This window comes from Dipodomys spectabilis, unplaced genomic scaffold, assembly GCF_019054845.1.
Source record: "Dipodomys spectabilis isolate Male_0828 unplaced genomic scaffold, ASM1905484v1 ptg000067l, whole genome shotgun sequence".
NCBI lineage: Eukaryota > Metazoa > Chordata > Mammalia > Rodentia > Heteromyidae > Dipodomys > Dipodomys spectabilis.
In genome coordinates, this window is record NW_024870744.1 from 6,622,831 (window position 1) to 6,650,782 (window position 27,952).

The 27,952-nt window shown below is 51.7% G+C and overlaps 1 protein-coding gene across 2 annotated transcripts; it reads left to right on the forward strand.

Moving 5' to 3' along the window:
• Positions 1 to 19,690: 19,690 nt before the first annotated feature.
• LOC122109004 (ficolin-1-like) lies at positions 19,691 to 27,949 on the forward strand. Of its 2 annotated transcripts, none has more exons than XM_042681138.1 (9): positions 19,691 to 19,787; positions 21,269 to 21,382; positions 23,370 to 23,459; positions 23,715 to 23,750; positions 24,470 to 24,502; positions 24,645 to 24,772; positions 25,106 to 25,235; positions 26,313 to 26,447; positions 27,485 to 27,949. In XM_042681138.1, exons 1-9 carry the CDS (start codon positions 19,706 to 19,708, stop codon positions 27,730 to 27,732), a joined length of 996 nt encoding a protein of 331 aa, XP_042537072.1. In that variant the 5' UTR covers positions 19,691 to 19,705; the 3' UTR covers positions 27,733 to 27,949. The 2 variants fall into 2 exon arrangements, with proteins under 2 accessions (XP_042537072.1, XP_042537073.1); XM_042681139.1 differs by having other exon boundaries at positions 23,718 to 23,750.
• Positions 27,950 to 27,952: the final 3 nt, after the last annotated feature.

Consider the following 27,952-nt stretch of genomic DNA (forward strand, 5'->3'; position numbering starts at 1 on the left):
AGTGTACCTCAGCTCTAATATCATCTCTAATTCAACATGCAGTAATATACTTGTGTACAGTAGGATACCACTGGCAGCTTTATCTACACATCTGGTCCTTCTGTGTGTACCAGGAGCTGGGTTTTATATAGTAAAGTAGGGGTTAGAACCAAGCTATCAGGAGTATGAAATGTGAGGGAAGAGACATGGAAAAAGGAAGCTAGTGAGACAGGGAATGGGACATGGTGGGTACCACTATCTGATGCGCTTGATGTCAGTATACAGTTCAGTGAGGAGGGCTGGTGATGTCAGGACATCTGAGTAGAAAGGATGAGCATTCTGGAGTGAAGGGAGGGTGAGGTGGGGTAGGTTACTAGTGAGAGCAGTGAGGGAAAAACAAAATCAAGCAATCAATCCAATCAACCAGCCAAACCAAACATAAACAACTCAAAACAAACTAAACTGAAACAACAGCAAAATAACAAGTCCCCAAACAATTATCCATCCTTGCTGAGGATAAAGAGTGTGCCTCTAAGGTCCCACTCCAGGAGCCCTGTGCCCTCCTTGAAAGCCCCTCATTTCCTTGCCTAAGTGGTGCTGTGTCTTAGAGCACCCCAGGGTAAGGTCAAGCATGGGAGGTCGTCAGTGCTCATCTTCTGGGAGATGAAGCCATCCCTGCTGTCTTGTTCCTATGCAGCCCCAGGCCAGGTGGGTCCCACTTGATTTCTGCCATCCTTTGGGGAGATGGGTGCGGTCCTCTTCCACCAGCTGGAGTTCCCTGCTGAAATCACCCACTTGAACCTGCTGGGCTGTGGGCATGCCCTGGGGTTGAGGCAGGTTGCCATGCCCATCAGTGATCGCCACTTGGACCCAGTGAGTCAAGGTAGACCAGCGCCCTGCCAGTGGAGAGTGTTCCAGGAATATTCTCAGCCCTTTTCTCTGCTCCCAGGGAGCTGGGGAGTGAGTCATTCGCCACTGTGGATCTGTGGGTGCTGGTGCCCACTTCTTCTCTGGTTTACTCTTGTGTAGCAGCCATCCTGCTGGCTGGAATGACACGGCTGCTCAGTTTTTGTGGGTTCTTGGAGTCCAGGGAAATGGCTGCCATGGAATGTGGTTCTAAGCCACTGGTTTGCTCTGGTTTTTCCCAAACCTGATTGTGTAGTTTTACTACCGTGTCAGGATGCATAAATGTCACCAGGAGATTAAAAAAAGGAGGAAAAAACCTCCACAAATACCCAGAGGATGGGGTCTTCTCTGCCATACCATAACTACAGTATTCTCAGGGATGGCTCTCACCACATTGCCTCTGCTGAAGGGTTTTATTTATTTGCTTAAGAGACAGAAATTTTCTTTCTTTTTACTTCCACTCAACTCTATCTGCTTATATTTTTCCTGGTATCCTTACCTAAGCTGCTTTTCCTGACTGCGCCCTGTGCCAACTGTTGATCAGTAGAGACATTGACCTTCATCTGTCCACAATCTACCATCTTCCTAGTCTCATACATTAACTTTAAAAAAATGACACTGGTAGCCAGATGCTGGTGGCTCACACCTGTCATCCTACCTACTCAGGAGGCTGAGATCTGAGTATCATGGTTCAAAGCCAGCCAGGGCAGAAAAGTCTCTGAGACTTTTAACTCCTCTCTTGGACTTCTGGGGTGTGGATGAGAGTGTGGAAGCTGCTGTCTGCCCAGTAAATGTGAGCAGCTACTGGTCACACAGTGAGCCACCCTGCTGGTCAGTCCCCAGTGTCCTCGCAGGGTGGCAGGTGATGAGCCAGTTAAACTAGGTCTTGGTAACTCCCTCAATCCCATGCTTCTTGAACCCCAGGACTTGTGGCTAGGGCTCCTTTGTCCCCCAAATCCTCCTATCCACAAAAGCATGGCTGGCGTTGGCTGAGTGCCAACACAAGTCAGAGGCAGAGGCTGTGAGGTGGATTTGGGAAGTCAGTAGGGGGGCTCTTGGAGGCCCTCACAGCCCCCTGAACTTCTCTGTCTAATCCTCTCAGCCAGCAGGAGGAGAAGCAGAAAAGTCAGGGTGCCAGGAGCATGCTAAGAGCCAGAGCAGGGTCTGCGGGCCTCGTTGTATAGAGCCCAGGTGAGAAGGCTGACGGCTTGAAGGCCACATGTCATTTTCACTGGACAGAGTCCAGCCCTGTCCCTGGCCCTGCCTGGGGCTGCTACACCAATGGCTTCTCCCATCTCATGTGGGCCTTGGGAACCAGGGCAACTTACCCAGCCCCACTCACCCTGCTTGGAAGGTTTGTCTGACGAGCCTGGCTAGGTCAGGACCACAACAGAGGCCTCGTTCCTCTGAACAGCTGGGGAGGAGACAGCCGGCAGGAGCTCACCCACCTGAGCCATGCCCAGCCAAGGGCAAAGGCCAGAGCCAGGACAGAACTGGGTAAGAAGCCAACAGCAGAACTTCCTGCTGTGAGGCTGTGCCAGCTGGTCGTTCCTGCCAGACACAGTGGTCTCGTGGCAGGGGAAGGCACCCGTGGGCTGGCATGATGGGAGCCCTCACCACTCCCACGTGCAGGCCTGGTCTTAGTGCCAGCACCCCAGGGGAGGAAGCTGTGTCCCCAGTCAGACCACAGCAGACAATGGTCACAGGGTGTGGGGAAGGGATGCATGTCTCTCTGCCTCAGTTTCCCCTGTGTGAAATGACAAGGTCAGATCTCCAAGGCTTAACTCTCCTTGTTGTTGGAAGATCATCAAAAATAAAAAATGTCAAAGGGACATTCTCCTTCAGAAAACAAGCCCTGTCCTCTCCCATGGCCCCATCCCCACCCTCCTCGCCCCCCCCAGGTTCTTCTTCTCCTGTGTCCCCCTCCCCCAGCGCCCACAGGTCACCTTTAAGCCTTGATGGCAGGGCACAGAGCAAGCACTCCCTTGTTGTACACCCGCTGTAGGGCAGAGAGCAAAATAAATGTTTAATTTATCACTGATTCTGAATACTGGAGGAAAAAAATAATAATTCTGTCTTGAGTACGGAGAACATATTATTTACAGCCTTGCACTCACACACCAATTTGAATGCGAAGCAGGATGTGCTGGATTTATAGAGGCACATCCCAATTGCAAAGGAAGGCGTCGGAGAACAAAACAGCGCTTTCCTTTAAACTGCTCACTGAGAAAATGGTGAGGCAGCCGGTGGGAGGCTGAGGGCGGTGGGCACGTGCACAAGGTTCCCAGGAAGACAGAACAAAGGCGGACGACAATGCAGCCTACGCCGGGCAGAGCTGGGTGGCTCTTTTATTTAAAATAACATTTTTATTGATTCCCAAGCCTGTGCCTGGGCAAGGCTGGGAGGCAGGCAGATGGCACAGGACAAGAAGCAGGGGGAGTCACATTGTGGGCCTTGGAGTCTGCCAATTGGGGCTGCGTCCATCCTGTGTCCAGGTGCCAGGGTGGGAGAGGGGTGGCTGACTCAGTTTCCCTGCTCTCAGGAGGAGGATCAGCCCTTCCCTCCCAGGGACCCAGATGATTAATGAGGAGCCGAGGAGAGCTTTGAAGATGAAAAATCTCCTCTCTGTCCCAGGGATTAATCATCATATAATTCTTGTTCCAAAACTGTGTGGTGACTTAATTACCTACAGTTGCTGGAATGATATTTCTCCCGTTCCTCCTAGGAGAACGGTCCCATTTTAGAGCCTGCAGCCCAGGCTCAGCAGCAACTCAAAGCTCGCTCTCTCTCTCTCTCTCTCTCTTCTTTTCTCCCTCCCTCTCTCCCTCTCTCTGTGTCTTCTCATCTGCACAAAGGCTGGAGGGTTTGCAGGGAATTCACAGGTTGAAAGAGAACAAAAGCAGCTTGAATGCAGATGGGCCTCTGCTGAGAGAGTACAGAGCAGGGTAAGACGGAATTGTCTCTTATTAAACAATTTAACACAAGGCTCGATCCCTTTTCCTCCAAAAGACTCCTGGGCACCTCAGGCAAGTGCCCCCAGGGCAGAGGGGCTAAGTGGGTCTCCAGTGGGTTGTCTGCTAGATCACGTCTTCCACCTGGTCTTTGAAAGTCTGATCCTAGTCACTGGTGCCCAGCCACTACCCAGTGACCTGCCTGGGCCGGCCAGTGCTGAGGGCTGGGTGCCATTCGTGCTTATTCAGGAGCTGGACTGCAGGACAAGCAAGTCCAAGTCCTTTACACTCTAGAGCATCCTGAACTGCACACGCTGGCTTCTCCGAGTTCTCTATGGATAGGAAGGATGGGGGAGGGTAGGTGTCCAAACTCAGCTTAGTGGGTGTCCTCTAACTCCAGTTACCCTGGAGACATGGGCCCACTGTGCCTCGGTCACCTCCTGTGTTTTGTTTTTTTTTTTTTTTTTTGGTCTGGTCGTGGGGCCTGAACTCTGGGCCTGGGCGCTGTCCCTCAGCTCTTCAGTTCAAGGCTAGCACTCTACCACTGAGCCACAGCACCACTTCCGGCTTTTTTTTTTCTTTTTGCTTATGTGGTGCTGAGGAATCGAACCCAGGGCCTCAGGCATGCAAGGCAAGCGCTCTACCACTGAGCCACCTTCCCAGCCCCGGTCACCTCCTGTGTAGCAAAAGGGACACTGGAAAAACTCTCAAAGATCAGACCAAGTTTGTTTGCTTTTATTCTTTTGTTCCTGGAGACTAAGGCAGTAAATTCCCCCTGCAGGATATTTGGAAACTATGTTATAAAGAACCTGGGAGAACCTACTCTTGAATTGACATCTTCAGGAGTTTTTTGTCTTTCTCTAGGTCATCTGGACACAGCCATCTGGCTGGACCTTTTCTTAGCACAGAGGCAGGAAGGGCTCTGGTAAAGGGAAGACAGGCTCAACTCCTGGTCATCTGCTCACACTCTCTGAACCTAGTTCTTTTTCAGATCTGAGCTGCAGCTGCTGCAGGAATAGTGGAGCCACAGGGATATATCCTTCAGGGCACTGCTCATCCACAAATTCACCCACCCAGCTATTCACCCACCCACCCATCCATCCACCCATCCACCACCCAACCATCCATCCATCCATCCACCCACCCATCCAACCATACATTCTCCCACCCATCCACCTGTCCATCCACCTATCCATCCATCCACCTATCCATCTACCCCTCCATCCATCTATCCACCTATCCATCCATATATCCATCCATTCTCCCACCCATCCAACCATCCACCTATCCACACACCCCTCCATCCATCTATCTACCCATCCATCCATCCACTATCCATCAACAGCTCATACATCCATCCTCCCTCAATCTTGCACCCACCTATCATCCTCTCATTCTTTCACTCATCTATCTATCCACCACCACTCCATCTATCCAGCCTTCCATCCATCCACCTATCCTCCCACCTGTATACCTAACCACCCATATACCCACTCACCCATCCAATCCATCCATTTACCCACCCATGGACCCATCTACCAAACTACCCATCCATTTGCCCATCTACTCATCTATCTATCTATCTATCTATCAATCTATCATCTATCTATACATCTATCTATCTATCTATCTGTCTATCTATCCATCTATCTACTCATCCATCCCAGACAATCTAAAATTCAGAGAATCCATTCTGATCAGGGCCAAGAATTGCTTTGTGGCCATAGAGCAGGGCAGCGGTGTGCCAAGCTGCCCTTGTCCTGGTAGGAGCCGTGGCCATTCCTTGTCCAGCTCCTCATCCATTGCTGTCAACTCCAAGGCAGATGCCTAGGACCACCTGGGCTCCTGGGAAGGGGTCTTGTCCTAAGACAGCCAAAGAGAGAATCACAGAGGGCTGTCAGGATGGCTGGCCCAACCCTAATCTCTCAAAAGCTCTTTGGATACCCTCAGCAGAAGGTGGACTCAAGCTCTGGTTTAGAGGCAAAATCGTCCTACATTGGAGAACGGAGCTTCACAGCCTTCCAGAATTCTAAGTGCATCCTGAAGACATTCTTTCCCACCGTTTGGGGTTATGAGAGAAGGCAAAGGGGAAGAGGGTGGGCTAGTCAGCCAGGGATGGGGAGAGTGAACGGGTCATCTCCCTGGCTTAATTAGCCAGTTGGTAGCTGATGTGTATTCAGAAGGAAGAAAAGGGCAACACAAGATCCTCTCTGAAAGTTTGAGCTGTGAAGCAGTGTGAAGTATTTTAATCAGGCAGTCTTTTGAATCCTCTTAGCTGAGCTAAGCCAGACGGATTTCACTGGAGGAAACAGGACTAATTTGCAAGATGAGCTTCACTCAAGGAGAATCCCACGAGGACACTGGTGGTGGTGACCTTGGCAACAGAAGCCATGTCCCAAGGGGAGCTTCTTCCTCCTTGCAACCTGCAGCTCCAGACAGAGAGACCAGCAGATTGCTTTCGCTGGGTGACCTCATCAAGAGGCCTCATCATCCTCCGACACAAACCAGAGTGAAGGAAGCCCCTCCCCCTGGTGGGAATAAAAGAAGGTGATTTGTTTTTAGCTCTTACTGAGCATTACCTGCTCTTTTTATGTCCTCTGAGAAGAGCTGTTGAAAGCTACAGTTGTACAGAGGATGGCCTGCATGGTATGTAAGCCACTCAGCCACAAGGCCCAGGTGACCTGGGGCCCCACTGTAGGCTCAGGGACCCAGAAAGACAGCCCCAGGACCATTTCTGCCCATCAGCCTCTTCAGGGGACCAGCATCCTTGTCAGCTGGCCCTCTGTGCAGGTCAGGTGACAATTCAGGGGCTGCCTGAGGGACAGGGATTGGAGCAATGGAGGATGGTCTCCAGCAGACATGGAGGCTGGGCCTCCTTCCTTCCTGGGGTTTCTCCTCGGATCTGAAGGCAAGAAGAGAGTGCAGTATTTGATCTCAGGGAGTGAGATGTCACCAGGAGCCCTGGTGTGTAATACTTAAAAAGGAGAGCCTGTCGCCTACGCAGGGCTGGGGCTCAGCAGGGGCTCCTCAAAGGAGGTCTTGTCTACACTGGAGATGAGTAGGGACTTGTGTTTTGCTGGGGGAAACCACAGGACACACCGTGACCTTGTGTCAGTTCTTATTTGCTGTCTCTTTTGAAATGTCGGTTGTTGGATTTTTTCTTTGTAGTGAAATCACAAAAAGAAATTGCTTGAGAAATAGGCCATAACCTGCTTACTCAACCCTCTAATCAGGTTTAGAAATTTCTGGAGGGATTCTTGAGCCTAGCGACTGGACATTCTGGTTTGTCCAGGACTGAAGGGGTGTCCAGGACACGGTCACTGTTAGTGACGCCCCAGTCAGAGACGTGCTAGATTAGCTGGTCAGTCCACTTGAGCCTGGCCTTTGCCTTGCACGACCACCGAGCTCCATCCCCACCTCCCTCGGACATGATGATTGGCTGATGAGCAACCAGTCAGAGCCTTCCCTGAGATTCTTCACTTGCAGAGCCTTTAGTTCACAGAATAGGGTGAAAATATAGCTGTGAATATGGTAATATCACCGATACCGAACACTTCTCTGAAGAGGCAATTTCTGTGTGTGTGTGTGTGTGTGTGTGTGTGTGTGTGTGTGTGTGTGTGTGTGTGTATGTATGTGCATGCTTGTACTTGTGCATATGTGAACCCACAAATCTAAGCTCCCCTCCATAGCTACCTTGTCACCAGAACACCCGAGGTCAGGGATACTAGAAGGGTGGGAGAATCTTAGCCAGTCCTAAGCTCTGAACAGTGTTCTACTCTACACAGCTGAGAACCTACAACGCAGAGCAACCGTGAAGGGAGGAGGGAGGCTGATGAGGAGGCATTCGTGTGCAATAAATGTTTCATTCCATCCAGGCTTCTGGAGCCGTGAGATTGGGATGAGTTTTATACATTCTGCCCACATCACAATGCCCTTCAGCAAGGTTAATCCGGTCCTAATGCAAGTTTAAAAAATTAAATCCACTTTGAGGAACAAATGTCCTGTGCAGCCTCATCTCATGCTTCTGTACGGAGTAAATATGTCTGCACGGTGGCTTCAGGAGCAGAGCTCCACAGCACACATTCCCGGGCTGCCGTCCCACATTCCCTATGCTCATTGTGGCTCATTTCATGCTTTATATATGACAGCCCCAACCCACTCTTGCTGCCGGGCAGGCGGGCGGTGGGCAGGCATTGGCGTGTCAGCGTGTTTAAATCAAGAGCAAAACAGAATACGCCCTGGTCCCTGGGAAACAAAAGGCCATGGAAGGATTGGGGATTTAAAGAATAACTCTCTTTACTTTGGCAGGAACACGCACCTGGATTTGTCTCATTTGTTCACAAGCTTTCAGAATATGCCCTACAAAGACCACAGAATATCAGGAAGACAGCCCAACAACCCTGCTTTGTTTTGTCTAAACTTCCAGAAAATGAAAACAGCCTTCATCCCACTCAGGGCTGGAAGACGACGCTGGAAGATGTTTTCCCCACCGTGTCCAGAGCTTGTGGACTCAATTAAGATAATAAAAATAGGACTTGGGCAGGCAGAGTTCCTGGTACCACACTGCTTCTGTGCCTACCGGTATCCCGGGGCCCAGTGCCCCCCCACCCATACACACACAGACCGCTCAGGAGGGGATCACCTGCCTCCCGAGATAGAGATTCCAATTTGCACCGACATAAATGATCACGCTGCATGCGAGCGCTGGTCATCTGTCTCCCGGTGGCTGACAGCTGCTCTGCACCCACCTTATTATCTTGGGAGAGGAGAAGGGCAGGCGGGTGAGGAAAGCTTCCTGCTAGAGGCCTAGATGTTTCTGTCCCGGGCCCCCCCGGAAACTTCTCTGGGACTGACATCTTTCCTCTCCACACCCCCCCACACCCCATGGGCTGCTCAGCACCTCAGAATATTGTGGCTCTGGAAGGGGGCTTCCCTAAGATGGGAGGGGGGCTGGCAAAGAGAAAGAAGGAAAGGGTGTGGGGAGAAGAAGGGAGGGAGAGAAAAGAGGAGATGAGAGGAAAAGGCTGTCCTAGAGATGTTCTTCCATCCCATAATATGGACAAGAGAAAACAAACCCTGCTTCAAAGTCTCCAGTGTCTAAGGAGCGCTGGGCCAGACCCTGGGTGTCAGGGGAGGCCCGCCCACCACCCCAGCGCTGTTTTTTAATTATCGAAACATAATGCACATGCCACAGAGTGGCTCTGGGTTTTGCTGTATTTGTACACGCGTGCCATCCTCAGCTCACTACTCTCAGGAAACGCAGCCCCGTCCCATACATTTAACCCATCGCCCTTGCCCGTCCTCCACCCAGGCCAGGCCAGCACAGATCCCTGCCCCTGTGAATTTGCCTTTTCTGGATATTTTACAGAAATGGAGTCCTGCGGGGTGAGATTGGCTTCTCTCATTTTGTGCGTTGTGTAGTTCAGTCACACAGAGCACAATCAGACCTTCCTTTTCCTGGAGAGTGTTCTGGTCTTTCTTGCACCTGATTCTGTTTATTCATGGACCAGGGATGGACACTTGAGCTGTCGGGGGCCGAGCTGGCCCAGGGTATCAGGAACAGAATGTGGGGATGTGTTTCTGTACTGTCAAGGGCCATGCCACCCAGGGCGTGAGGAATGGGGTGCATGGACTGGCTTCTGCACAGCTCTCTGGACTCCTCCACCAGCCAGGGCTAGTGTATCCACCATGGCTGCCAGGAAACGCCCATCTCTGGAGCATGTTTACCCTTCCACTTTGCCTCTGGAGACAAAGCGCATGAGACTGGGTGGACAGGCCGAGCCTCAAGGTAATGCAGCCCAGAGCTGGGTCCCAGGCTGACTGTAGCCAGCAGCATGGGGCCAGCTCCACAGTACAGGTGTACAATGAGAGCATAACACCCCACAATACACACATCTCCTGTATCTGACCTGATGCCCCCTTCCTGGGAGCTGGGGCAGCCGAGCTCTGAGCTTTCCCATGTTGCAACAGAATTGACTATAAATAAATTTACAATAAATAAATAAGCCACTGCATGTTATAGAGAGAGTTTCTGTCCTGCCAGCCGAGAGGGTGGATGTCTCTATGTGGGTACAGAGTCCAGACAGAAGGACGCCTCCCTCTGCTCAACAGCTTCCTGCTGACTGCCCCTCTCCTGGTCCTTGGAAGGCTCATTTTTGTATTCAGACCCAGCATATGGAGACAGTGAGCAAAGGCCAGTTGTCAAGCTTCTGGAAGTGAGGACCATACAAGGTGCCTGACGCTCTCAAACAGCCTCGGTTTCCTGGAAGGAGCTGACCTGGAGCTTGTAGCAAGAGGCAGTGAGGATGCCCATGGACCACTGTGTTCAAACTACCACAAGCGCTTACCACAGTGTGTGTAACAGAAAGTGTAGCTAGCACACAAGCTGACCACAGCTCCACCAGCCGTCCAGGACCCCCTTGCAAAGCAGAGGCTCCTGCTCTTCCAGGAGTCTTGCTTTCTTTCTCTGCAGCTCAACATTGGCTGTGCACCCTTCACACTGAGGCTCAGCCCTACCTGCTCAACTCAAACCCATGCAACAGAATGCAAAGCAGTCTTCAATGCTGGCTTCTTCTAGGCCATGTTCCTGTGCTTGTGAATTCCAACAGTACTTTTTCATAAAGCTGCCATCGTTTAGCCCATGTGTCTATTTTATCTCCAGCATGAATGCCCTGGGACAATAGGCTGTTCTACAGGGAGTGGACACTTGGGCTATTCCCAGTGTGGGCTGGATGCCATCGGCATCACACCTGGGCACCTTTTCCCTGAGCAAACTGAGTGGCTTGCACCTTGCTGCTTGCAGACATGTGTGAGGGTCTTGTGCATCCTCCTCCAAGCCTCCATACAGCTTGCTTGCTTGAAAAGCTTTAGCCCTTGAGTGAGTGGCTATGATTTTAATTACACTCCTTCAGTCACTAGCAAAATCATGGAGTGGTCCCATGCCTGTCAGCTCTTAAGTGTTTGCTTTGGCAAGTGTCTGTGGGCGTCACTCCCCACTTTTGGAGGCGGGTGATCTACAGGGGCTTTTTATTCCACACAAGCCCTCTGTCACCTGTGTGAGTTGACTTACAGCCATCTCTAGAATTTGTCTTTTCCCTCTCTTGGTATTCTGTGTTGAAGAACACCTGCTCTAATCTCCACGCCCATTTGTAATCTTTCCCTTTATGGTTAGTGATTTTCTGTCCTGCGTATAATACCTCTGAGGTTATTTGATATCTTAGAACATAATCTAAAGCTACAGGTATTACCTTTCATGTTGGGGTTTAAAATTCCCCTAGCATTGATTTTTATTTTTTGGCTTGATGAAAGTCAAGTTTCACTTCTTGTTTTACTATATAGGTACGGTAGTGTATGCTGTTATTTGAAAGTTCATTCTCCCCTCTCACAACCCCCACCCCCATTGCTCTGTTCAGACACTGCTGTTATAAATCAAAGACCAGAACATGTCTGCCTTGTTCCAATGGTTTATGATACAACCCCCACCTCCTCTGCCTCACTGATAAAGTCTGGTGTGGGTGGAGCGGTTAGTGTTCTTCAAGCCTGCTTAACAGTATCTTGGTTTTTGCACACCTTTTAAATTCTCCCTGTCAGGTGTCACAGAGTGGGGAGTGAATGGGAAATACTCTAAAGGCCTACATCCATCCGGAGAAGAACAACACCATCCCAAGAACACTGCCCTGAGCATAGACTTCCAAGATGTTGAAGAGCTAAAGTAACTCCATTTTGAGATTAACCCCACCATCTTGCCCTGGGCTGCCCTCAGAGTAACCCCAAGAGAGAGAAAAAAACAATTCTGGGAAAAACCACAGGTTGCTATCAACCCTACCCAGAACAATTGCCCAAGTGTTCCAGAAACAGAACATAATGGTTTTGCAACCATTGAACCATCAAACATGGACCAATAGTTCAGAAAAAGGGCAGTGCGGTTACGGTAGACTCAAACCTCAGTATATGGGCCAATAAAAAATGACTATGCAATCTTTATAAATGTTAACCAATCATGTAACTGCTTGTGTGGAAATCTCCTAAACTTGTTTGTTAAATGCTATAAAAGCTGTGCTGATTTTGTGCTAGGGGCCTCTTAGCATCACCAGTTACTGAGTGCATGGAGGACCAATCTCAAGCTTGCAAATAAACCACTTTTCGCTGTTTGCATTGGTCATGGTCTTTAGTGGTCTTTCAGGGGTCCCAAGTCTGTGTACAACATTTCTGGGGGCTCATCCGGGATCCCCCTCATAAGTCCCACCAGACGCCCCACCACAGAGTTGCAGAAATCCGCCGGTAAGTTAAGGCATTGTCACTTTGTATTTCATTTGTATTTTTGGTTGCCTGCAGGTTTTTATTCTGGCTGGTGAAGAGTCTTGGCGGACATGCTAAAAGTCTGCCAACAAGGTCTGTGGGAGACATCCCCAGACCCCATTTGGGTAAATTGCTGTTTAGTGCGGGCAATTTTGGGGGAAACTCTCCATTTGTAGTCTGTTCAATGCAGACATTTTGGCGGGGGGGAACTCTCCATCTGTAGTCTGGTACTTTGGGTTTGGCAATTTACAATGCTCAGCGTGTCTTTGTCTTAAGTCGTGTCTTTGTGTTGAGTGTTCTGTTTGTCATTTGGGGTTTATCTTAGCCTTAGGTCTTGGCAGGGGGAGGTCTGAGTATGGGGGAGAATCTGTCAGTCTGAGGGGAGGGCCACTAGGGACTTATTACCCTTGCCCCAAGATGACTGGGACTTCTCTTCTGCCTTGGAAGGCCCCTGGGTCAACATTTGCAGGAATCTAAAAGTAAAATCCTCTGGAGTAGAGGGTGTTGGTTGTAAATGTTGATGAGATGTCACCCCATTCACTGAGACCTGATTTTATCTTTGTGGCCACTTGTCTGTCTTGTTTACTTTGGTGTGTTCTCTGTTCTATGTTTTCTGAGGAAGGGAAGTTCTGGGTGAGAGTGGCAGGCTCACTCAGCAGACTCTGGATTTAGCTTGCTGAGTGAGAGCAACACAGAGTTCTGATAGGGATGAGCTTGGGGCCCATTAGTCCCCAACTCAGCCTTTGGTTGTTGTCTTGTCTAGTTCTGTTTTAGAATTGGTACCAGTTTTAAATGTGGATCCTTGGCTTTTCTGTTTATTTGTGTTTTTGTTATTTATTTGAACATCTCTAGAGGAATAAAAGTTCCAGCCTCCGGCTGGGCTCAGACACAGACCTGCTATGTCCCCCTCCCTGTGAGGCATGGAAGGTTGCTGGACTAGTTTGGTTCCCTTCAAGCTTCAGGCTGCATTTTCTCCTTGTGGAGGCTGCCAGAAGGGAGGGTGTAGAAGGCTGTGTGCGGTGTAGAAGGCTGTGTGCTTGGTTTTGATTTTTCAGCTAGTCCTGACAATGTAACAATTTGTAAAATGCTCTGTCTAAAATTGGATAAAAATCAAGCTAGGTTAGTTCCAGGTGACACCCCCCCCCCCCACCCCAGCCTTCTCCAACAGAAGAGATTCAAAAGACCAATTGGTGAAATGCCTTGCTAAACAAGCAAGCCCTGGGAAAATGAAGCTCAACGAAGGTACTTAGTTTAAAAGAAATCTTGTCTTAAATCTTTGTTTAAAAACTTTAGAAAAAGTACGTACAACTGATTCTCATTTTTGTGCACTTTAAGATCTGTGTGAATGTGTTTTGTATGTGTTTGTGAACATGTTCGAGATAGAAATTTTCAGCATGCTGTAACAATTGTGTAAGTTGAAGCTTAAAATTCAAAAGGTTATGAGGTTTGGACATTTTTAAAGAAATGCTTAAGGCTATTTATACGGTAATCAAGATATCTGGCTTAACAAAAAGGAGGAACTTAGAAGCCAACAGAAGACCAAACTTTAGGAGTGAGGGGTGAACAGGCAGAAGTGAAGTTCAGCTGGTTATGCATGCTGGAACAGGCTCTGGCAGGGAGTCCACAGATGGTGGGACAGGCCCTGGGAGGAGTCCACGCATGGTGAAAGAGGACAAGCTGTCACAAACGCAGTTCATCTAACCCTAAAGAGTCAGATTGGGTCCATGCTCATTCCACAGGAGGGGCCAAGTGGCCCATCTTTATTCTGTCCCTTTTCCCTGCAGATAGACACTGGAAACATGATGGTAAAAATGAGTGATGTGATGATCTGATAGCATTGCTAAAACTGCCCCTTGGGTGTGTTAAAATTAAAATTAAGAAGGCCTTAAAAAGAGGGTTAAAAAAGTTTATCTGTATAATGTGATTTGCTCTCAATGATATTCTGCAATTGGATATGTTTTTAAGGCATAAAGGTGTTAAGTCTAGTTTCTTGGTACAGTGATGGTGATTTCATTTTTTGCATTAAAGAAAAATTGTCACTTGAGTTTAAAAGTTTTAATGTGTATCTGTTTCAAAACAAGCAGCCAAAAGGAAATGAGTGACACCTAGACTCGAGAGTTCAAGGGATTTTTCAAAATGCAACTAAAAACTAAAGTATAGGATATTAAAACAGAGATTAATAAGAGGCTTAAAAATTAGGAATGGATTTCTGTATATAAAGTTTAAAAGTTAAATTTTTCTAAACATTTGCCTCAAAGTGCAAAAAGGAAAAATTAGGATTACCAAAATAATTGCTTAATTCCTATTTCAGTTTGCTCTTATAGGTTTTTTTTGTAACCATTCCCAGCAGGCCCACAAAAAGGAATGAAGATTCTTGTAAGTTTGTCAGATGTAACTTTGGCTATTAATAAGTTTCAGGTAAGAGCATGCTTAAAAGCTACTTCTATGTTGACCACCTTGTTGCTTTTCAGTGGAGTAAAGTGGCCTTTTATGAGACTCATTGATCTGCAAACCGGTTTGAAGCCAGCCCAGGCAGAAAAAGGTCCCTGTGAGACTGTCACCTCTATTCAGCCAGCAGAGTGCTAAAAGAGCAAACAGAGTTGCTTTAGGACTCAAAATGGCAGAGTGCTCGCCTTGAGCCATAGAGCTGAGGGACAGCACTCAGGCTCCGAGTTCAGGTCTAGCAAGCAACTAAGGGAAATGCCAATAAGGCATTTATCCCAGTGTGGAGAAGACACTCCTGGGACGAAAGCAAAGGAGGAGCATCCAGAGGCAATAAGCCACTGCTTGGATGGCAGAAATGTCAGATCCTAGAGTCATTTGTGCGTGGCCCTTCAAAAATTGGTCAGAGCCAGGAGGTTATTGGAAGATAGTTTGTAAGCATGCCTAATGTCCATGACTATCTACCTTGTAAGGGACAGGAACTTGCCATCCTTTGTGATAGTAGTAAAAAGCTAAAGTTATAAAATGTGGGGGATAGTTTAAATCCCAACCCCTGTTTGTGCCAAAAGCTCTAACTGAGCTGACACCAGCTACAAGAAATTTATCTACTCAGGAAAAAAGTTTGTAAACCTGAGAGTGTGTTTCTATTGATATTTGTCTGAAGTCCTGCACAGGTAACTTAGGTATTGTTAGGATCACTAGAGATCACATTCCTAAGCCATCCAGAAAGATGCTTTTGCAAACCAGAGTGCTAAACAAGCTACACTTCTGTAGCCAGAGAAAAGGTCTGTGCATTTGTCAAAAGTTAAAATATTGTTCTTAATGACATCTAACCCTGGTAACCTCTTTGTAAAATAGGCTAAGGTTATAGGTTCCTGGCTAGGTAGGATCAACACCCCTGAGTCAGTTTGAAGAAGTTACAGAAGATGAATCTTCACCCATCATCTCCTTTTTAAGATCAAGGGACCAGAGTCACTTTTGAAAAAATGTGGCAAAATAGACAGAAGGAAAAGGTATGGGAAATAGTAGTACAGGCCCGAGCCCTCTATATCTGCCAAGAAAATCCTAGCCTTATTAAAAGAACTATCTAGTTTAAAAAGTTATCATCTTCGTAAATTGTCCTGGGCTATTGTCTAAATGGTATTAAAAAACTAGTGGGGTCACAGCCTGCCAAGCCTATGCAATGTATCCTTAACCTGTGTAGGAATCTGCAGCCCAGCAAATTTGTGACAGTCTCTTGGAGCCACTGAGAGACGCTGCTGCTGCTGCTGCTGCACACCCTAATGGGTAAAGTTCAACGAAAGCCTGACAGTCACCTGGAGGAAATCTACATTGTCACCCAGACCACCTCCACCGTGGTAAAAGTAGACTGAACTCCTGCCTGATTCTATCACCTGTGAATGCTTCCCGGTTAAAACCTGCTAAAACTAAGATCTTGTGGGACATTCTTTTGATGATATCCAGTAACCCTCTCTACTCCCACAGTGGATATACAGGGCAAGGATATCACTGGCTGCCTTAGGCACTTTCTATAGTCACAACCTAGTTTGGCTCTGGTATGGTAATAACCTGCTTCCTCCCAGGTGCAGATAAAGGAGAGATTTTTTTTTTTATCAATGGAGGTAGGGAGAGAAATGAGACCCAGCCTTACTCTTAACCTTAAAATCTAGCAAACTTCTGCATCCCAGTGGTGCCTTGAGGCTGTACTGAGATAACTTGGTTCCACAAGCCAAAGGAAAAATGGGCAGTTTTAAACTCTAGCCACAAAGAAGCTCAAGGAGTTGTAAAGAAAGAGGGTAGTAAAGAAAGCCTTGGGAAATGAATTGGGGAAAAATTGGTATCCTCTGGGTAAGAAAGGATTTGAAAAGTAAGGATTGTCCTAAAATGTTTGTAAAGAAGACAAACCTCAGAAAGTTTAAGTATGTAGCAAATGGTATGAGTATGTCTTAAAATTGGAGCATATGAGTACAGCTGGTATAAAATTAAGTTAGCTGTGATATACAGAGTCAGGACTGGTGGAAGAAAATGTGAGGACCTTTGGTACTGTTAATTTTGTTACTCACAGTCAGACCTTGTGTATTCAACAGACTGGTGTCCTTTGTAAAAGAGAGGATCAGCACAGTCCAACTATTAGTGCTGAGATTCCAGTACCAAACGGTAAATATAGAAGACAGTGCCAACTAAGGGACCATGACTGGCCCCCAATTTTCTAGAAGAGGAGGAAATGAAGAGCTAAAACAACTCCATTTTGAGATTAACCCCACCATCTTGCCCTGGGCTACCCTCAGAGTAATCCCAAGAGAGAGAAAAAAAAAAAACAATTCTTGGAAAAACTGCAGGTTGCCATCAACCCTGCCCACCCTTAAGAAACAGGACAATTGCCCAAGTGTTCCAGGAACAGAACATAGCAGTTTTGCAACCATTGAACCGTCAAATGTGGACCAATAGTTCAGAAAAAAGGCAGTGAGGTTAGGATGGACCCAAACCTCGGTACATGGGCCAGTAAAAAATGACTATGCACTCTTTATAAGTGTTAACCAATCATGTAACTTGTTTGTTAAATGCTATAAAAGCTGTGCTGATTTTGTGCTCGAGGTCTCTTAGCATCACCGGTTACCGAGTGCGCGGAGGACCAGGAGCAAGCTTGCAAATAAATGACTCTTTTGCTGTTTGCATTGGTCGTAGTCTCTGGTAGTCTTTTGGGGGTCCCAAGTCTGTGTACAACATTTCCACTGCTCCACCCGCCATCTCTCCATCACACTTGGGAGACCAACCTGCATTTTGTTAAATTTGCTCACAGGGATTTGGTTTTGGCATAGCAGCTGAAGAAGTGTAACTTTTCATTCTTTTCTTCTCCATGGCTAAGTTAAAAAATATGTATTTACTGCCAGACACCAGTGGCTCATGTCTATTATCCTAGCTACTCAGAAGATCTGAGGATCACAGTTCAAAGCTAGCCCAGGCAAGAAAGTCCATGAGACTCTTATCTCCAATAAATCACTAGAAAACCGGAAGTGGTGCTGGGTCTCAAGCGGTAGAGCATTAGCCTTGAGTTGAAGAGCTGAGGGACAGCACCCAGGCCCAGAGTTCAAGCCCCACAACCAATATATATATACATGTATATATATATATATATGCATATATATATACATATTTATATGTGTGTGTATTTACTATTGTTAAGTAGTTGTACGAAGGAGCTTCAATTCCAGAAGTCAGGCCATGAGCACAATGCATCTTGGTCAATGTCACCCCTCCTGTCATTCTGCTCCATTCTCCCCCATCCCAGCCCCACCCTCAAGTTACGTGGTTCCCATTTTATATAATGTACACTGGATAGAGTGACTGCGTTTGGTTACCCTTCCTGCCTCCTTTCTTATGACTCCTCATCCCCTCCCCTTTCAGCTTCCTAGAATTTATTTTGTTAAGTGGTTTCTTAGTGGTCTGACAGAGTTACCCCACTGGACCCCTCTCCTAAGTACACCATCCCTTAGTCAATTCATTTGTGTACATACGCATGGAACCCTGTGTACGTCAGCGTGTATGATTGAATATTAGATCCAGCTTCCACATATGAGAGGAACGTGTAAACCTGTGTACATCGTCATGTATGATGGAATATTAAATCTAGCTTCCACATACGAGAGGACACGTGCACCGTGGTGAATTTTTTTGAAACACACTTGGTTTTTGCTGAACTTGCTCATCTCCACTCTATCTTTAGAAGTACTTGGATTTTTGACATATTTAATAATATCTCCTGAAAATAATGATAACTAAGTCTCTGCCTTTCCAATCTCCCACGTTCCTGTTGTGATTCCAACCCCCCTCCCCCCACTGGGCACATGCGTTATCAGGGTGGGAGTTACAAGCCTCCGGTTGATTCTCAGCCTCAGAGGCTGCTTTCTGGATTTCACCCTCAGTCAGGCCATAGCTTCAACGCTCCCAGCATTGGCCGACCTGCTGCGCACCCATCCTTCTATACGCTCTGTCTGGCTGTACTGCTGACCTTTCTCATGAACTGACTCAAGTGATCTTGGTGACAACGTGCAGACCAGGTCACACATTGCCCCAGGGAGTCTTCGTGGAATGCGGGGTTGAGGGACAGAGCTCTACCTGTCCAGACTAAGCCCCAGTGGGCATCGTTCCTGAGCCAGCCATAGCCAACACGGTGGTCACATGGCTGAGGGGTCTCACGCGGCTCAGCAGCGCGGGGAGGGACTGGAGGCACCGCCATCTGCCATCTGTTGGTGCTCTCTCCCCAGAGCCCGAAGCCAGGCACCCTGACCTGTGTGAGGCCCCGAGCCACCACACTGGTTGGACTCAGTCCTGCGCTCCCCCGCTGCCTCCTGTATCCATGGGGAGCCTTTCACCTGGCCATCCTGCTCCTCTCCTCCAGGGGCCGCTCTGCACACACTGGCTTAGAGGATCAGCCAAGCAGAGCCCAGCTGCTCCCTCGCCACTTCTCCTGCCATGCCAGGACTCCCAGGAGCTGTGTCTACAAATCCCAAGAACCCCGAGCCTGCTCAGGCACCGAGGGACACACAGCTCAAGATGTAGAATTCGGCCTCCCTCACCCCACAGGACTCCAGACAGACTGCGTACACAGTCCAGGTTTGGCTGGATGAGGGACTTTGATTCTCCACCTGTAAATTCCAGATACGTTTCTCCTCCTACTGGGCCATGGAGGGTTATAGCACTAAGTAGCACTCTGGACCAAGTAGGTCCTCAAAACCTATCCTCTCCTTCTACTACAAACGCCGGATTGTTTTACCCAGACTGGTCTGGGGATGAGACAAAGCTGGAAATTCTCTCGGCAAAGTTGTCCTCACCCCAGTCAAGGCTGTGTGAGGGGAGTGGGAGCGTGGGGGAGGGAGGGTAGCAGCAGAGGAGTTTGGGGAGCCATTTGGGCTGTGCCCAAGTTGCTCCTGCAGGAAGAAGGCCTCTCTGGGGGACGGAGGGATGTCCCCTGCAATGGCTCTGGTTACACTGTTGTGTAACCAGAAAGTAGGAAATGGGTGATCCCTTGGGATTGAGAAACTGCAGGTCAGGCCGGGGCCAGCTGCCCTTGATCTATAAGAGCTAAGCTCTACCAAGCCAGACAAGAGGCACAGCTGAGCAGAATCGCCATGGCTCCGACACTGCTTGTCCTGCTCTTTTGGGCCTTGTCCATCAAAGATCTGACTGTCCAGGCTAATGACACCTGCCCAGGTGAGACAGAGTCTCCTCCCCTCCCCCCAGAGGGGTAACCACCCGCTGAGTGACTGGTGAGCGCTCGGCTAATGCGGCTTCTAATGCACCCTGGAGCTGGGCTCCAGCCTCAGATGAGATGGAGGTGCGGGAGGCCCAGCGGCCCGCCCACTGTCAGGGGAAGCAAGCGGGGACTGGCCGGGGCTGCCTTTGTCATGGAACCTCACAAGCGGGTCCCCTCTCTGCCACTGAGAAGGAAGAAAGCACAGTGGATTTCTGTCTGTCTTCTTGTGGGGGAAAGCTCTAGGGATCTCAGGGGCTGTCGCCACTCTGCTGGGACTTTGGCAAGCGTATAGTTCTGTGGACACGAGTGGAGTCTCCCTCACCGGGCCTTGCGTCTGGGGCTCTGCCCACACCGAGACCCTAAGGACCAAGCAGACGCGCCAAGGGCAGCGTGTCAGCGGGAGGACGCAGCCCTCGGCCATGGCCTGCTCCAGGGCAGGAGCTGGAGGAACAAGAAGCCAGCGCACGGTCCAGGCTATGCCCGTCTCCGGAGCACAGGGTCCAGCGCTGTGCCTTCTGAGTGTCTGCCCAGAAGGGGATATGTTTTTCCTAATCACCAAAAATAATGGTACTTTTAAAAGAAACAACCAGCTCCATATGGCCCCGTGCAGGCAGTGGCTTGCCCTGTGTCTCGGCTCATACTTCCCACAGACACTCCCCAAGGTTTGTGGGGGAAAACGCTCCATTGATCCCATTCCCTCACTATTTTTTAAAGCAATATTGACTGTTATTACTACCTTTTTGGTGTCAGTCCTAGGGCTTGAACTTAAGGCCTAGACACTTCCCTGAGATTTTTCGCTCAAGGCTGGCAATCTACCACTTGAGCCCCAGCTCCACTTCTGCTTTTTTTTGCTGGTTAATTGAATAAAAGAGTTTCACAGACTTTCCTGTCGGGCCGACTTTGAACTGTGATCCTTAGATCTCAGCCATCTGAGTAGCTGGGATGACAGACATGAGCTACTGGGGTCTGGATGTTAGTTATTGAAACTGCCCTCTGTTTACAAAGCTCTTTCAAAGTGCTAAGAATTGTAGAGCAATGTCTATAACTTGCATTTTCTAATCCAATCCTTGCTTTGTCTCTATTATCCCCATTGGCAAAGGGGGAGACAGAATCAGAGGGCTCAGGCCATCTACCTGGGGACACACCGCACCCAGGGCTGTGGTTCTCTACTGAGCAAGGTTAACCTTGAAGGCAAAGGCTCTGCCCTGTATCATCGCCTTCCTGACCAGCTGTCCAGGGGCAAGGAAGGACAGTCCCCTGCATCTGGGCCAACTCCCAAGCAGGAACCACTACCCCTGGTGACCACCGTGTGCCCGAGTCTGATGGCATGGAGGTGGCAGTTGCTCTTGGTACCAGCAGCCTGCCTGGCTCTTCAGGGCCTTCAATGCTGTCCAAGGAGGGCAGCACTCACGAACTGGATACTTGTGCTTCCTTGCAGAGACGAAGGTGGTGGGTTTGGAGAGCTCCAACCAGCTCACCATTCTGAGAGGCTGTCCTGGGCTGCCGGGGCCCCCGGGACCCAAAGGAGAGGCGGGTGCCAGGGGAGAGAGAGGTGCGTGGGGGCAGGGCTGGGGAGTAAGCAAGGAGGATGGGGTTGCTGCTCTGGTCCTCGGGGTGGGGGAGGGGGGCTGGCTAGGCAATGCCTCCACCTTGCGTCTTAGGATGGTGGCCCTGGTCTGGCCCCTGCTAGGGGCAGCGAGGGAAGCTGACCCTGGAGACCCAGTGCCGTTCTGAAAGAAGGACGGGAGGGGCATCTCTCTGGACAGCTTCGTAGATGTGCCACCCGGCCCCGAGCCCACACCAGCCCTGCCCGGCTTCTGAGTTCGGTGTCTCTCCCTATTCTCACCAGAAAGTCATGGTGCCTCACTTCTTCTCCACCTATCTCAGGGGACAAAACAGAGGCTCGCGGGAGCCAGCACCACAGTGAGCTCACACCCAGCCAGCCCTGCCCCCCCCCCCCCCCCCCCCCCCGCCAGCCCTGCCCCCGCCAGCCCCGCCCCCCGCCAGCCCCGCCCCCCGCCAGCCCCGCCCCCGCCAGCCCTGCCCCCAGCCAGCCCTCCCCCAGCCAGCCCTGCCCCCAGCCAGCCCTGCCCCCAGCCAGCCCTCCCCCAGCCAGCCCCGCCCCCAGCCAGCCCTCCCCCCAGCCAGCCCTGCCCCCAGCCAGCCCCGCCCCCAGCCAGCCCTCCCCCAGCCAGCCCTGCCCCCAGCCAGCCCTCCCCCCAGCCAGCCCTGCCCCCAGCCAGCCCTGCCCCCAGCCAGCCCTCCCCCCAGCCAGCCCTGCCCCCAGCCAGCCCTGCCCCCAGCCAGCCCTCCCCCAGCCAGCCCTGCCCCCAGCCAGCCCTGCCCCCAGCCAGCCCTGCCCCCAGCCAGCCCTGCCCCCCAGCCAGCCCTGCCCCCAGCCAGCCCTCCCCCCAGCCACAGCACGATGGCCTCGCAGCTGTCAGACTCAGGGCACAGCCACCAAGGCCCGAGCCCTCGAGTGGCCTCGTGCTGCTCCCGCTTGCCCCATCCTTCGCTCCAAGATGGCAGTGATGGCGGTCCTGGCAGGCACGGGTGGCGGTGGTCTGGGTCCCCCGAGCCTGGGTGGGCAGATGTGCCTGCGCTTCCACAGCGAAGCTGCCCAGTGAGCCCCACACACTTGGAGGTGACCTAGTCCACCAGGTAGGGACAGGACAAAGCTGGGGTCCCCCGTGACTCACAGGTTCTAGGAGGCATGCAGCCTAGAGGCCCAAGCGGTGTCCGAGGTCTGTGGCACCTCCTCATCAGGACAGACCCCGTGGGGAGGGGTCAGGTTCTGTCCCCTGGGATGTGGTGCTGGTTCTCGGGTGTTCCCATCTTCCTACAGGTCTCACTCACCCCGAGCCAGGGTTCCTCGAGGCCGAGCTGCCTTGGAGCAGGAACCCGTGTCCCCCCGTGCTGCGTGGGGAGGGTCGGGAGGCAGCAAGGGTCCCTGCTAGCTTCCCGGAGGTGGTGGCTGCCTCCTCTGAGCTCAACTCTGTCTTCAGGGGAAGACAAAAGGCCCATGCTGGGAGGGACCCCAAAGCTGATGGTGTGGGGGTCCCTGCATTTGTGCTGGGGTCCCTGGTAGACACTGGGCTGGGAGTCTCCCAGCTTCTAGGGTGGCCTTCCACACAAAGGGCTATGTGGCCCCCTTCCTATTTCCTTCTGGGTCCAGGGCCTTGGGCATGGCACACGCCACTTCCTCCCGGCACAGGGACCCTGTCGTGAGATGAGATTCTCTCAGGACAGGGCCCGCTCTAACTGGACAGTCCAGCCCTAGGGAGACCAGTGTAGCCCCACCCTTGTGTTCATGAAGACTGGAATCTAAGCTGCACCCGAGAGCAAATGGGAGCCAGGCAGACGCCCTGCCTCTGCCCCAGGCTCCTGGCCGGTGACCGTGACGCTGTGCTGGGTCTGTCACTGCCATCCACGGTCCCCCTGAGCACAGCCCACAATCCTGGGGCTCTCTAGAGCTGGAATAGGAGGGCAGGAGTCTGCACCGGGTGTTGAGCACTGTGAGATATGTTTGAAATTCACAGGAGAACAAGGTCTCCCAGGACCACCTGGGAAGGAAGGACCACTTGGGAAGGAAGGACCACCTGGGAAGGAAGGACTACCAGGGCCTAAAGGTAAGGAAGGGTGTGATGGTGGGAAGAGGCTCCAAGCAGACATCCTGAGCTGCCTATAAAGACAAGGGGGTGAGAGAGAGAGATGGAGGGGGCCTGGTCTTACCCTGGACCCCAGGGGGTGGGAGAGCCCAATACTCCCCCCCACACACACACCCAGAGGCAATGCAGGCTCTTGAGAGCTGTGCCCAGGGGAGAGTGGCTCTCTGGGCCCACCAGAGGCTCGGAAATCAGCATCTTGTTCTCTGTTCTTTCCAGGAGACCCAGGAGAGAAGGGCCCTCGTGGAGAGAAAGGTGAGCCTCCCGGGCCCACCTGCAGCAGCATCCAGGGAGAGTTGGGGGCCTGGGCCACCCACCACCCTTCCCCGGGGGGCCCCAGGCATAATTCCTGTTGTTCAGCAGACAGACCTAGACACCCCAGTGCCTGAGATGAACCCCAGCACCTGCCCACTGTCCACTCGGATGACAGCCAGGATGACACTACCGTGTCAAGCTGGACACTTGGGTTATTTGAAATCTTGTCTAGATGAAGCTCATTTGTTGGTTTGGTGCTTTGTTTTTTTTTAATTGCAAAATTAGCCAAAGCAAAAGTTACAAAACTAAGATAGAGTCCATTGCCCTGTCTTCAAATAAAAACTGCAGGATCAGGGCACAGAGTCACCAGGCCACACAGACAGACAGACAGACAGACAGACACACACACACACACACACACACACACACAGAGCATCCTTGAGATGGACTATGCTGGGTTTGAGGACACAGTCTTGGCTTTGCCTGGCACACAGTTGGCCATGGGGTGACAATGCTCACCACCACCACTGGAGAGATCCAGGCGGCCGGGCCCCAGGCTCCCAGGAAAGGACAGTCCAGTGACCGGTGAGCTGGCCCTGGAATCTCCAAGTGGTTGTCGCATTTTCTCTTCTGTAAGAAGAGGCACTTGGGGCTGAAGCAGACCAGGGCAGTGATCTACCTCAAAGTGATGGCCCATGTCCTCTTTGTCCCCCACACAGGTGACCCCGAGTCATCTGAGACGTGTGCCACAGGTGAGCACAGCCCCTCCCCTCCCCCGCCCATACCCGTCGTCTCCGGAGCCCTCCTCTACACATGCAGATGGCCAGGTCCTGCCTCCCTTCCCAGATACTCCCCAAACGCCCCATCCCCCCTCACGCCCTGCTCCATCTGCAGGACCTCGGAACTGCAAGGAACTGCTCACACACAACGACCTCCTGACAGGCTGGCACACCATCTACCTGCCCGACTGCCGGCCGTTGTCTGTGCTCTGTGACATGGACACAGATGGTGGAGGCTGGACTGTGAGTGTCGGGCGGGGGGCCTGGGCAGAGGCAGGCTCCCGGCAGCTCCCTCCTTCCACCCCCACCCCCACCCCGTGCCTCTCCCAGACCTTCCTTCTCTGAGGACTGAAGAGTTAGAGGTGGATGAGCATCCAGGCCGTAGGGAGGCCTGGAGGAAATCCCGGCCTCCCAGGCCTCCTCAGTGGCTTTAGGTTTGTTGCCGACCTTCTCTGAGCCTACAGCACCCAGTCCTGGAGCTCCTGTGCTAGCCATTTCTGCTCCTGTATGGGGCTGGGTGCAGTGCTGTGGGCTCAGCCTGAGTCCTCCCCCTTTCCTCCCACCCTGCCCCTCCAGGTCTTCCAGCGCAGAGTGGATGGCTCTGTGGACTTCTATCGAGACTGGGCTGCGTACAAGCAGGGTTTCGGCAGTCAGCTGGGGGAGTTCTGGCTGGGAAATGACAACATCCAGGCTCTGACGTCCCAGGGTGAGCCGTGCCCAGGGCCCTGGCCATGACCCCTTTACACTAGGGCTGTTCGGCAAAGGAGTCCTGGGTGGTTAGAGTCTGAGTATCACTGAGCACAACCACTCCAGGACGTCAGGATCTGAGGACATGGGTGGCGGGGAGCATCTCAGAACCCACAATAAGAGGGACAGAGTCCAGCAGGGCTCAGGGACATGCCTCATGTCTTGAGCAGTGGTTGCTGGGATGCCCTTGGTCCTTCAGATGCCACTTAGTGTTCTCCAGCTCGGGAAGAGGCATGCACATAGGTGCATGCACACACCCGTGCACACACACACCCGTGCACACACACACCCATGCACACTCAAACACATTTGGTGTTCTCCAGCTTGGGAGGAGGGATGCACACATATACATGCACACTCACACGCACACACACGTGCACACTCAAACACATATAGGTATGTGTACACATATACATGCACACACAGGCATGTGTGCGTGCACATACACATGTACACATACACACGCGTGCTTGCTTGTACACATACAGATACAAGCACTCACATGCACACACACAGACACAAGCATACACACATATGTATGTACACACAGACACAGCACACACACATACAGACATGCCTGCATGCACATGAACACATACACATGCACACTATACACAGGCATGAGCACAGCACACACTTGTACACACAAGCACACTCACACACAGGCACAAGTACACACAGGCACAAGCACACATACAGGCATGTATTGCGCACATGCACACACACATGAGCACACACATGCACGCTCACACACATACAGGCACATGTGCACATGCATGCACTTGCACACACAGGCTCAAGCACACTCACATACACACACACTTCTCACTCCACTGCTGTGGTGCCACGCAGCCCTCGGCAGAACCCACATTTCCGAGGGCCTGCCAGGCTGGGTCGGGACCAGCCTGTAGCACAGCAGGGCAGCCCAGAAAACCCCACAGGGATTTTCAAGCATGCCCAGGTGACATCCGTACCCACAGCGCCCCCAACCCCACTTCTCAAGCCTCAGAGGTTGAGCCTTAAAACGTCCCTGCAGGAACCAGCGAGCTCCGCGTGGACCTTGTGGACTTTGAGGGCAAGAGAGTCTATGCCACCTACAGCTCCTTCCAGATGCTGGGGGAGGCGGACAAGTACAAGCTGGTCCTGGGGGACTTCAAGGGGGGCAGTGCCGGTGAGTGTGTGAGGACCCGGCAGGGCGGGGCTTCGGAGGCGCTGGGGGCGGGGGCTTCGGGTTGGGAGGGACGGGATGGGGGTGCTTGAGGCACCTCCTGCGGACAGGAAGCAGAGGGAAGCAGGCTTCCTCCAGCCAGGCCCCGCCTCCCGCAGTCCCGCCCTCTCCCAGTAGCTGATGTGCCTTGTGAAGCCACACGTGAATGGATGCCCCATGAGGTGACACTGTCCCCTCCCCACCTCTGAGCACTGTGGGGCTCTGCCTTCAGCCCCGGAGCCTCTGGAGGGACACCTTATATCCAATCACAGAGGCTCTCTTTCCCAGGACTCTGGAAGGACACCTTATATCCAATCACAGAGGCTCTCTTTCCCAGAAGGACTCTGGAGGGACACCTTATATCCAATCACAGAGGCTCTCTTTCCCAGAAGGACTCTGGAGGGACACCTTATATCCAATCACAGCGGGCAGCTCTCTTTCCCAGAAGGACTCTGGCCATGTGGTCTGGGAGAGGCCCTGCTGGAGGGCCTCCCAGCCACACCTGCTCACCAACGCCTCAGACAACAGCAGGGCCTGAGCCTAGTTATCCACACTGAACCCAAACCTGCTTCTTCAGGGTGTCTGCCCTGGAGCTTGTGTCCCCGTTGGGGGCTTTAGGGCAAAGTGTGCACCCCCAATCTGCAGGCAGGGCAGGCTGAGGCTTGGGCGGGGAGTGCTGCTTGTGTGCAGGAAATCCATCCCTGGCATACAGAAGACACAGGGAGGTACAGCAGTAGGAAGGAGATGGCAGGTCCCGAAGGTGCTAGGAGTTCTCAGGAAGCAGCAGATGCCTGGGGCAGGAGGCAATGGCTGCAGGATTCCTGGACCAGGACCTGGAGGCCCACCTGCTGGAGGCTTGGGCGGCTGGTTCATCTGCCCGGCCCTCTCAGCAGGAGGAGTTCTCAGAGCGAGGATGGGTCGGAGCAGAAGGCAGGGCCAGGTGGGGCCTGGGATGGCAGGCCGCCTCTGGCATGGACCACACCCACTTTTTCTCCTCACAGGTGATTCCTTGACGTCTCACAACAACCAGCCCTTCACCACCAAAGACCAGGACAACGACATGAGCACTTCTAACTGTGCGGTGGTGTACCAAGGGGCCTGGTGGTACGCTGGGTGCCACGTGTCAAACCTGAACGGCCTGTACCTCCAGGGTTCCCACTCCAGCTTTGCAAACGGCATCAACTGGAACTCAGGGAAAGGATACTATTACAGCTACAAGGTGTCAGAGATGAAGGTGCGGCTCACTTAGCTCTCCGCACCCAACGGGGACATCCACCAGAAATCCACTTCTGCATCCCAAGCCTTTGGTCTGTGTCTCTGGCTAAGAAAGGGACCTGGCTGCCTGCTGCCACTGCCCTTGGCCCCCACCCCCTCCACCCCCCTGCCTGGGCCCCATCCTCACCCGCTTCCCCGGGCTCCGCCATGCCTGCACTGCCTGGAGACCCATCCTGCCACCTGGTTCTGTTTCA

What these genes read in the sequence shown, in the direction of transcription:
- LOC122109004 (XM_042681138.1), top strand. Translation starts at nt 19,706, where the DNA reads ATGGCTCCGACACTGCTTGTCCTGCTCTTTTGGGCCTTGTCCATCAAA. An exon ending in GGGCCCTCGTGGAGAGAAAG is followed by an intron (nt 23,751 to 24,469) that starts GTGAGCCTCCCG and finishes TCCCCCACACAG; the next exon opens with GTGACCCCGAGTCATCTGAG. An exon ending in CCAGGCTCTGACGTCCCAGG is followed by an intron (nt 25,236 to 26,312) that starts GTGAGCCGTGCC and finishes ACGTCCCTGCAG; the next exon opens with GAACCAGCGAGCTCCGCGTG.